This window comes from Gasterosteus aculeatus, chromosome X (assembly GCF_964276395.1).
Source record: "Gasterosteus aculeatus chromosome X, fGasAcu3.hap1.1, whole genome shotgun sequence".
NCBI classification, from domain to species: domain Eukaryota; kingdom Metazoa; phylum Chordata; class Actinopteri; order Perciformes; family Gasterosteidae; genus Gasterosteus; species Gasterosteus aculeatus.
The window spans coordinates 6,743,356-6,755,007 of record NC_135698.1 but is presented as its reverse complement, the minus strand read 5'-3'; the positions used below and the strand labels follow the sequence as shown (position 1 = coordinate 6,755,007).

Genomic DNA, 11,652 nt, shown 5'->3' with positions numbered 1-11,652 from the left:
ATGTCACGTTTTAAAAGATTAATAAGAGTAATAATTGGAATGGTCTTGAATGGATGAGGTACAATTTATACTATAGATTGTTTTCCCTTACAGTGTCCTTTTATTGTTTATAAAGTGGCAGAAAGATCATATACATAAAAAGGGACAAAGACATTTGTCACCTTAGTTTGGCTCCTGATTAAATCCTATTTACTCCAGTTATAAGGTTTACATTACGGTAGCACATTCTACAGCTAATTGTTCTCGTATTCTCCGCAGTATTTTTTTTGTCTTACTATGGGTCTTTAATGGATCATTCTGAAACAATTTAGCAATTGTTGTTATCTTTGGAAAATTTTATTCCTACCATAATTGTGTTCTTGTCTGAGGGAAAAATCAGCATAAGACTATTACAAAATGTGTCATTATAAAAAAATATTTCAGCTTCTTGACTTAATCTATGAGGATAAAATATATTTAGCAAGAAAATAATTTATTATATATTCCTTCACTTGACAAAAAAAAAGAAATACAACAAAATATCAAAATAGGTCACTGCACCTAACAAATACAGTTTTAATATCTTTATACTTTATTCTTATAAAAAATCTTAAGTGGATGACATTATTAAGTGGTTAATATACCCAAAGTATGTCAAAAAGGAAGCAATCAACCTTTTTCAAACATAAAATGCTTGATGTTTTCACCCGGACGATGGATTCCAACAGAGAAGAAGGCTGTGACTAGGTAGTTTCCTAAATGGTAGTCTGATGCTGAACCTAATCACAACTAAGGTTACATTAACGTAGCAAAGCTTTAAAAAAGTAAAATAAGTTATTGCATGCTGCTGGTTAAACAACCGTTTACTCTATTCTCATTCAAATACATAGTAAACTAGTCACTATTAGCTAGTGAAACACACTGGCAGTTATTAGAGGACCTGAATTATTACATGTTTTATTTTCCCTCTTTTATGTTCAAAAGTGAAGTAATGAAGACGGCCTACTGGGTTTCAATTGTGGCAGCTGCCATATCAAAATATGATTTGGAGTCTCGTGACAATGAGAACATAATACTGGATTGGAAATTCACAAGACATTGTTGACAAGCTACTTACGTGATTCAAGAATAGACCTTTCTTTCCAAGAAGTAAAGTCTTATTCATCTTTGAAGCAGACTCTCACATAACGGCTACTAATAATTTGAAAGAAATCAGCAACATTCCATTATCGATCCGCTTCTTATTGTTACTCTTCATACCGGATTAAACAGCTGTGGTTTGTGGGAAAAGTATTTCAAAAAGGCTGTCATTTATATTTCAATATTATGACCAAGTTGTCATTTGCTGTGTAATTTGGAGGTTCCTGATCTTGTAATAAAACACGTCAAAATAAACAGAAAAACAAACAATGATTTATGGAGTATTTTATTGATGTACTGAGTCTGGGTGTGATTTTTAAATATATTGCATACACACATAGTCTTTTACCATCAACACTGTTATTAGTATGAGTTTTTTTTTTTAAATATACATTCATTTACTGAAGGCACACGATGTATAAAAACCTACAAAACATCGAAACATATTTATATTTAATTTGTTACATTGATAAAAGTCATGCAGCAAATTAGTAACTACTTTAAGGCTTTACAAAATGCGATGTCCCAGATATGCAGTCATTTCCATTCACACGAGGGAGCCTTTTTATGTTTTATACTGGCTGCGATGAACCTTCTTTGGGTTCACGACATGCTGCACTGTCTCTTTAAGAGACCCGGAAACGGTTCCCCGCCGTGTGATCGCGAGTCGCGTGTCCGGTGCACGTAGCTGATCATGCTATCCCTCCCCGCCAACTGGGCTTTCCGAGGCGGTGTGCGGTGCTGGCGACACCGGGCTGTGCTCAGAGGGGCTCTGAAGGCCCCGGACGTCAACGGTGTCTGTCGGTACTCGACCCCAATTCGTGGCGGTGTCGCGGGCATGGAGGACATACTGGCCAGGGTCGTTGCACCTTTGCCCACGTACGAGACGAGAGACAAGTACCCGCCTCCCCCCGAATCCAACAGCCTGGAGTTCATGCACTTCTACGCGGGTCTCGAAAAGGAGGAGAAACTCGGCTTCTTGACGAAGCTGTCGCACGACTTCGGAGTGGACCACAAAGGCATCTCCGAGCTCGCCTTGAGGCTTTTGGACGCTCAGCTACGAGACTTGGCGACCATTCTGCAAGTGGAAGACCGGCTGCGATATGGCCTGACACCCCGTTATAAGCAGCTGCTCAACCATATAAGCAGGGTCGAAGGTGGCGTGAAGTTTCTGGTGGATCTCCGAGCTGATGTGCTGGAAATGATCTCATCCAAAGCTAGCGAGACCCCGCAAATAAGGGTAATTGATTTGTTTACAATATCTACGGATGCCCGCGTGTGCCAAAGCAGCGGCGTTCGCGTTTGGAGGTTTGGCATGGCTAGCCTGAAAACAGCTGACCCTCAATGTTCCAGTTATTTAAAAGATGATATCTGTGCTATATTTAACAGCGAGCTGAGTATAGCTGCTTACACAACTCATGCCTCACTGACGCACTTGTTCTTATCAAGTGGCTCACGTTTCCTCCCAACTTGTCGCAACGACCTTTGCTCCAGATTTCCCTCCTAATCGAACTTTTGGTGCAAAATGTGTTTTTTTTTCCTCCATTGATTTGGGTGCTTTTACAAATAGACAACACGAAGCTTTAGAGCCAAATTGCAGGGCTTCCTTTTATTTATTTTGCACTGTATCCACTTACTGGAATGCTCGTTGGAAAAAAATATATACTCTTATACCAGTTTCATTGCATCACGCAGCCATGGTTCACATCCATTTCTTACCCATTATATCACAAAGCTACCCTCATTTCTTCAGTCATTCATTTTCACTCATTATTTTCAGTTCAGAACTTGTGTAGGAGGTTTAATGCACACATTGGACTTGGAGTGGAATATTTTTCACATGGCTTGTTGTCATAACTCTGTGCTCTTTGGTGCAGTTTTGTTTGAGAATATAAATGAACTCCAGGGGTTAATCTCATCTAAGACCTGCTGTAATTTACTTATTTTTTGCTTTTTACATTTAGGACGTTTTTAGTTTTTTTTTATAATCAAAGAAAAATCTGGCTTCATTTTTACCTGTTTTTTTCTGTGATATTGAGTTTCCTACATGAAGGATGCTTTGGTTTTGTAATTGGAAAACACAATTTAGCAGCTTAATTCCCCGCTGGAGAATACTCCGGGTCCTTTTTAAAGCAAGCTCAGTGATCACCATGAGAGGGGCCGTCTTTGGCTACTGATTGAAGTGAAAAAACCCTTCCCCATTTGAGATACATTTTTTGAATGTTTTGTTGGCCTTCACCATAGAGCTTTATATTATTTTGAAAGACCCTGCCTGCACCATAGCCGACGGACTTCTGGCTTTGTCTCCGACTCAATACTTATTTTCCCGCTGAGCTGTGGTTCAGAAGCATTTAATGTTAATATACGAGACCTACTGAGACCTTTTGTAGCTTTGAAAAGGTCTAAGCTACCTACAGTGTACTGAGTGCCCGGCCACCTTGGTCTTAGGGGTGCACAGCAATCATTTCTTCTCATGGCCAGAATTGATTGGGCTAAGAGGAGAAAAAGGTTGTGGTAAATCTAAAGCTTTTAGTACATGTATTGATACTAAGTGCATTCCAGGGGAGAGCACTTGCTGTCCATAATGGATCGGATAATCCTAGTGCCACAAAAACATGGCGGAGGGGTTATATAATTTCTGAAATATTTCTGATGTTTCTTCTTATATATAAATATAATTTCATTTAACATGGTTATTTATAATTATTTGAATTCAAAGACCTTTTCTTATTAATGTCCCTGACAACAGAACGCGCATACTTGGGCCCAAACTAACGTTGCCCCTGGGTGAGTCTATTTAAGGATGCTGATTGGCTAAAAATTGTTTATTTGATCAGCAATTGGTGCAAAGTGCTCCTTAGACCTGCCTGAAGACGGGACGTGCGACGACGGGCAATTGGCCAGCCGTCACTTGTTCATCTTTCCACAAACAGCGGATGAAAGATGTGAATAAAAGTCCGGTGCATCGTTTTGGATTCCACACAGCTTAAGTGAGGCTATTCTTTTTTTTTTTTTGGCCTGACAAGTGGCACGCAGCCTACTGGAGGACAAGTATTGGCGCGCTGTGAGTTTGACCTGTAAGCCCTTTGGCTTATAACTGCGGCTCGCTGCATTTCTGCTGCCCCACTGCCAAAAGAACGCAGACTCTTTCTAATGGAGTGCAGGATCAGTCTTTTCCCTTCTGTTTGGTTTTCCGTTTCTGTCCTAACCTCAGGCTTTTTGATTCGAGACCCGTACACGTCAGAAGACTACGTCTTCCGCTAGGTCAATGAAATACACATCTCGGTCGGGCCTTTCTTCTGAGTGGGAGAGAATTGGCCAGCGGCTGCACTCTCGTGGGTTGTTTATCCGCCGCGTTTTCCCACAGAAATGCGCCGCTGGGATTACTGGCTGTTTTTCATAGATTATTTCACTTCTGGCAGTTTGTGAGGTAAAAAAGGAACTCCGATACACACATATTCACAACAAGCAGCAATGTGTCTCAAACTTTTGATTGGCTCCTTGCAGTTTTCCAGCGGGAGACCTGTGAACCACAGAGCTGCATAATGCAGTGTTTAATGCGTGTATGTGGGGAATACTTTGATAGTGGCTCGCAGAGGATCGCAGCCAGTGGCTTTTACACCATGACGGTAATGGAGCTTGATTATATTAGCCATTGTTATGACTGACAAGCTGTTATTAAAGGGATGCAAGGAATCTGCCAATATAAGCTGTATTTATGTGCCTGAGTGTGTTTGCTTGGCTGCGGCACGTCCGCTTGTTTGTGTGTTTGCAAGAGATTTGCTTTAAATGAAGTCTGACCTTCGCGGGACGACGGGCCTGCTTTGAAATGGCAAGTTGTTTATTGGGGTGCCTCGTCTCTACCCGTCGCAAGCTCAAAAATAGCACCACTCATGATGTTAAAACGTCCTAACCGCTTACAAGCGTCTACAGGGCCGTACGCCTCAACACACTGTGAATGAAAGCGGCCTGGAATTGTTTACAGCCAACAGACAAACTCGAGCGAGCTGGAAGCCAGTCAATAAAGTTCTCTCAATAAAAATGTCTAAGGCCCGTGAGGACTGTTCATCCACCGCTTTTTATCGTCCTGTAAAAGTTGTAATTTTTAATGAAAACACTTCTGGTGTCTCTCCTTCACGAAATATACAGGAATAACCCCCCAAAAATCCCCCATAGCAAAGTAAAAGCTAATGTAGTGGAGAGCATAATGTTCCTTTCCACATGAATCAGATTATTGTTTTATTTTACCAATGTACCATTCAGCTTTCATTTTCCTGAAGGACAGGCGCCTGCGCTGCCCATCAAAGGAAGGAACGTGGTGAATATTCAATAATCCTCCCTGGTTGTGGATGTAAACTCAACTTTTTTTTTTTCTTTTTCCTCCGCCAGGACCTGAACGGCACACTGAAGAGCCTTCTGTCCGAGTGGTTCTCTGTGGGTCTGCTTCGACTGGAGAGGATCACCTGGCAGTCTCCCTGTGACATCCTACAGAGGATCAGCCAGTAAGCAGCTTTCCCCTCCTTCTGTTATCACAGTCTCTTGAGTCATACAGTTGTGCAGCAATGCAAAACCCCGCCCTCTGAACACAGATTCTCCAATCACAGCTCAACAAACATAGTTAGAGCGCTGCTGGGATACTGTTTTTTTTGGTTGTAGGTACAGGCAGGGTTTTCTAATATTAAACATGGACAAAATGTGAGATCCAACTCCTATCACAGCCATAAAGGGCACATTCAAGTCACACCAGCTGGAAACGTCATAAAGTCAGTTTCTCTATGAGCCAAAAATGACAAATAATTTCAAGTGCCCCCGATATCGCTGTCAAGTGCACATGTATCGCACACAACGGAGAGCTTGGCAGGTGTAGCGACAGAAGCTGAGAAGGGCAGGACTTGGTGAATAACCCTCAGCCCCCGCCCTCCCCCCCCCCACCAGGTACGAGGCCGTGCACCCTGTAAGGAACTGGACGGACCTGAAGCGCAGGGTTGGGCCGTACCGCCGCTGCTACGCCTTCACCCATGCCGCCATGCCGGGGGAACCCCTGGTTGTGCTACACGTGGCCCTCACTGAAGACATCTCTGATAACATCCAGGTGAGAATGGATAGCTACAGGCTGTGGTAATAGTTTGTCTCTCACAACACACCAGCGGAGGGGGGGTAGTTAAGCATCTGGGATTACATTGTCCCCCTTCTCAGCTGACAAATGGATTTGTGCTTGTGTGAAAAAAACAATACTGAGACCTTTAAACCGGCACATCCCTCTGGGCGCGCTGCCGACTTCCTTCACTTGGTATTTACAGCGTGGAAACGGCCCTTTTGACAACAGTGCATGGTGTGAGATACAGCAACGCCATCCTCCGCTGCAGGAGAGCCCTGCATTGATGGCAGCTATCTAGCCACAGCGAGAACGTGCTTCTGTCTGGGTGATGCACAGGTCGTCGGTGGGGGGAGAAAAAAAAAATATAATTTCTTTCCTCAGAGTATCGTCCGTGAGTTCGCAACTCTCGACTCCGAGGAGGACGTGAATAAGATCAACGCCGCCATCTTCTACTCCATCTCCTCCACACAAGCTGGCCTTCAAGGGGTGGAGCTCGGCAACTACCTCATCAAGAGGGTGGTCCGAGAACTACAGGTGAGTGCGAGTGGGCGTGGGATGGAGAGCGGGACAACGGTCAGTGAGAAGAGCTGAAGCCGCGGAACTACGATTGGATGTTGCGGCGCTTTATTAAAACAAAAAGTTTATATATATATATATATATATATATATACACACACACACACGTACAGGGCTTTCGTCACTCGATGGGTGGCAAGGAAATCTCGTCCATGAGCCCTTAATGCTGCAGCAAGCTCTTGTTAAACGATTGGATGATTGAAAGGACCGTTGGAAACCGATGTAATGGATGGAAAGTAGCTCTTAACGGCGTACAAAAAAAACAAAAACACGTTTCAATGCTTTAAGCATCGCGCGCTTTAGTTTTTCAAACAGCTGTTTTGATTGAGCTTTTTTTTTTTTTCCCTCGTCGCCATTTATATTAATGGCACAAATACGTTCCAGTGAGCTCAACAGATTTTGCATTTTCTGCTTCAGCATTTGCTGTTTGTGTCGGAGAGCAAAGTAGACTCACTACCCGATGAGGCCATATTCATTTTTTTTCTGAGGCTGTCTGCTTTTTTATTAATGTTTATGTTGAAATCAAGCTCGTAACCTCATCAAATTGCATCTGCAAAAAAGTATTTTTCTGTATAGAATGTGTAGCTTCTGTTACTAAAGCGCTGGAATGTTAGATAGATAGAAGATATTGGTTCATCAAAAGTTCATTTATTTTTATTAGCCAATGAAAAAATCAATTTGTCAATATAGCTGCTTAACTAGCTAGCTTTCTTTTGGTAGATAAAAAGAAAAATCATCCTACAGAATAAGACGTGTTAACATTTTAAAGCAGATGATTCTGGTTGTAATATGTCGCTACTAACACGCATAAAAAAAAAAAACTGCAGAGAACCTGAACTTTTCGATCCTCCATTCCTTTTTCTGGACACTTTTATCCAAAGCCCTCCACCACTGTTATTACTTTTTCATGGCGCGAGTGGGAGACGATCACTCGACCCCATCAGTGGAAGTGCATCGCTCGAGACTCGACAACACAAATTTGCAAACTTGTACTGTGCAGAGGGCTTAGCTTTCTGACAGGGTTTTATGTAAAAGGGAAGAGAAAGAGTGGCGGAGACACACCGGGACCACTGTGCTGATGGATAGATGATAGAGTGGAAAAAGAAAAGGTCAAGGCGGCGGGACGGGGGGGGGGGGGGGGGGGGGGGTCGGTCTTGTCTTTATCGATTGGCCCCCAGAGCACATGTCCGGCGCTGCGGTTTCTCCCTTTTTCTCTCTTACTTTTCTTATCACCTCTTTCCTTATTTCCAACTACCCGTCTTTTCCATCCTCCTCATCCCGTTGTGAGCACCCATTAGTTAAAAGTAGAAGCTCCCGATACAAGAATACATGTAAGTGAGAGGACCAATTCAAAAGGAAGATCAAAAGGAGACTATGTCGCGAAGCAGCGCAGCTCTGCAGGGGGTGTCAGACACTTATCTGCGGCGACTTTCACCCCTCTGCCGTCCACATCAATCCGTCACTTATATACCCAGAGACCGGAGTGCAAAGATGGACAGTACAAAAAAAAAAAAGATGGTTTTGGTGGGAGGAGAGTGTGGGGGGGCGGAGACCTGGGGGAGAGGCGAGTGAGTGGAAGAGGACAGGTATTGAAGGTGAGCGGATAGATATTAAAGAGAAGAGAGCACGGCACCGATGAGGAGGAGAACAGGAGGGAGGGAGGGAGGAGGCCATCCATCTCCATCAGCAGGGCAATGGAGTGGATTTGTAATGTACTGCGTGTCTGAGGAGCTGAAGGCCGGAGCTGCAGGCCGAGCGCAAATAAAAAATAAAAAAAATGTGTTTTTGATACCGAGGTTGAGGGTTCGTCTCGCTTATTTCCACCTTTACAAAGCTGGTTCCCCTGTGAGTGAAGATCAAATCGCTTCTTTCCCTTCTGGTTTCTTCTCGCTGAGCTTTTTGAGGCGGCTCTGCATTTAAGTGCCTACGCAGGCATGCAAAGGATTCTGCGATTTCCTTTTTTAAAGTTTAGATATTTTCATGCTACCATGGGATAATCTGCAAAGCATCCAACATCTTAGGAGAGATCACAAATGAAAAACTGTTCCAATTGGCTCTACAATGACTAAAGACCAGGAGAAAAGTATCAAACCCTGAATCACACCGAGTTAATCAATGAAGGGACGATCTTGCTACTGATCTCAGAAATGCGCTCGCACCTAATGCAACAATTACATATTTGCACAGCATTTAGACCTATTAAACACGCGTGTTATTTTGATTTTTGATTTTGATGGATACGATTCGGCTCCCTTCTTCTTTGGGGACAACTAAACACCTTTTTAAAAGAGTGCGTCATGCCTGCAGTGGTCAACGTCTTTATTGCCCCCGGCGAGCTCCCAAAATCACCACCAACATCAAACCAGAAATGTCCGAGAACACACTCGCCCAGTTAATGAATACTCACCCTGAAGCGCTGCCCCTCTTCGTGTCTTCCAGAGCGAGTTCCCTCACATGGCCCAGTTCTCCAGCCTGTCTCCGATCCCGGGCTTCTCCTCCTGGCTCCAAGGTCTGCTCGGCCAGTGCAAGAAGGAAGGCCGGGGCTCCGACCTCCTGTCCGAGCAGGAGTGGGAGCAGGTGGAACAGGCCGTCGACTCGGCCCCGGGGCCTGCGGCCATCGAGGCCCTCCGCAAGCTCATCGCCACCGGCGAGTGGACGCGCTCCGAGCGCCTGACCCGCGTCCTGGAGCCCGTCCTGATGCGCCTGTGTGCCTGGTACCTGTACGGGGAGAAGAGGCGCGGCTACGCTCTCAACCCGGTGGCCAACTTCCACCTGCAGAACGGCGCCACCATGTGGCGGCTCAACTGGAGCGCCGACACCAGCCCCAGGGGCGTGGCAAACTCCTGCGGCATCATGGTGAACTATCGCTACTTCCTGAACGAGACGTCCAAAAACAGCGCCCTCTACCTGCAGAACAAGGTCATCAGTGCGTCGGAGCAGCTGGTGGGGCTGGTGTCCCAGTTTCAGAAGAGCAGCAAACTTTGACGATGGAGACGAATACAAAAATGGGTGCGGTTGGTTGGCGCGTGATAGCATTCGTACGCCAACTGGCCGACTTAATAATATAGTATTTGACGAAGACACCGCTCAATGGATGTCCGCCGGTATTGTTTTTTTAATTGAAATTAGCCCATTGCTCACATGACGCGTCTGTGTGCAGTGAAAAGGTTCGTGTTGAATGTGTTTGATATTGTGTAAGTGCCTCTCAGGCTGAGGGAGACTGTGGCTAATGAAGCACGAGGCTTCTATCAATGCTTTTCCATGCTCTTGGATAACTGTGTGTGTGTAATGGTGAAGCAGGAGCAATGAGGGAGTGCAGCTACTGGAATAAATGATGTTTAGAGTCTTTAATTTGTCTGAACTGTCTCACTGCAAATATGTTGATGAATGGGCGATTGTCTTTTTTTTTTTTTTCCCTAGGGGACTGTTTTTAAATTGGGTTAATCATTCTCACTAAAGCGTACTACACCAAGTACATTGGATCAAAAAGTTAGAATTATTTTATTGGACATAACTCTAAAAAAAAATGGATTTCTTTTTGTCGATTGTGCTCCTGCTGATTTACTGGACTAAAACCTCCTGCTGCATCATTCGTGTGATTTTTCTTTTTTGAATATTCTGTTCACACACCAAATCATCTCCAGAAAGCCATTGTAGATGTTCAAACTGCTCGATGCAGGTGCCAAGCAGGGCTCATACCAGCCCACTCTATTGTTAATAATATATCACAGCAAGTTCACTGTGAAATTACATTTTATCTCTCCAAGGAGAAAAACTTTTTCGTTTTTGTCACACCATCTGTAGCCGCCCACCCAGTCTCACCCCTGTTCTCTCTCTCTCATTGTGCAACTCTGTGTCTTAGAAACTAATGGAGTGGGAAATAAAGTAGTAGTAAACGGTTAGATTGATGATGTTCAGTTGTCAGGGAAGGGGGGGTACAGAGGGGACAGTTGTTTAAAGGTGCCCTTGATAGATGGTGTGAGTGTCTGCGGAGATATTGGAGACATTAATAGAAGCATACGCCTGCATGTGCGCGGAGACACAGAGGAGAGCGGCACAGTCACGCCGCCTGCCAGTGGATTGCGGCGTACGTTTATATGGGTTGCCAGGGAAACGACAATGACATATTTCACGCTCGCTGCTGTTTTTTTTTTTTTTTTTTGAGGAATCGTTTCCTAGAAACAACCAAATGCTTAGTGACGGCCGAGCGGTGTGGGTTACAAGTCCAGCGGCTTTTTAAAATGACATTTTTTTTCCAAATGTATCATACAGTGAAAGTAATTACTTTTCAGTCAGTCGGGTGTTTCCCATCGGAAGACAAACTGCTCACAGACTTGAGATTCATGGACACGTTGGGCTTCTCTAAATGAAATAATCACAGCCCCTTTCAGTTAATGCTTAAGAGGACGTTCCACTTTTCACGCGTTAAATGGAGTTAATTTGGAAATGGCTTTTCAAATGAATGGAATCTGAACAATTACTTAAAATTGTGACCTGTCCTCGAATGGCAGTGAAGTTGGGTAGACACGTCCGAGCCTTTTGTAGACAAATGTCCCGGCACGTAATCTGATCACTGACAGTAGTCATATGGGCTCAGTGTGTGCTTCAGAACAGGCTTCGGCTGTATCTAATCAGATTGCAGTTTTGTCCCATTTCCAACCCGGCACATGTTAATAATGGATTCACATCCAAGTTCAATATTGTACTGCTCCGTTGTCAGACAAAGTCTTGGCAATACTTTCCAAAAAGCAGCATAAGACCTGATTACAATTGATTAGAAAGTGTCTGCTGTGAAAATTCAAGCCTCAGCTAAAAATAATTCAGTAATTTAGACAATCCAATTTTTTTTTTAAGATGAG

At 44.0% G+C, this 11,652-nt stretch overlaps 1 protein-coding gene across 1 annotated transcript; it reads left to right on the top strand.

Annotated features, from left to right (window-relative positions):
• Nucleotides 1-1,624: 1,624 nt before the first annotated feature.
• LOC120809505 (malonyl-CoA decarboxylase, mitochondrial) lies at nucleotides 1,625-10,383 on the top strand. The gene is made up of 5 exons (XM_040163353.2): nucleotides 1,625-2,359; nucleotides 5,509-5,621; nucleotides 6,055-6,211; nucleotides 6,599-6,751; nucleotides 9,233-10,383. The coding sequence occupies exons 1-5, from the start codon at nucleotides 1,814-1,816 to the stop codon at nucleotides 9,776-9,778; spliced, it is 1,515 nt and encodes a 504-aa protein (XP_040019287.1). The 5' UTR covers nucleotides 1,625-1,813; the 3' UTR covers nucleotides 9,779-10,383.
• The last annotated feature ends 1,269 nt before the right edge of the window (nucleotides 10,384-11,652 follow it).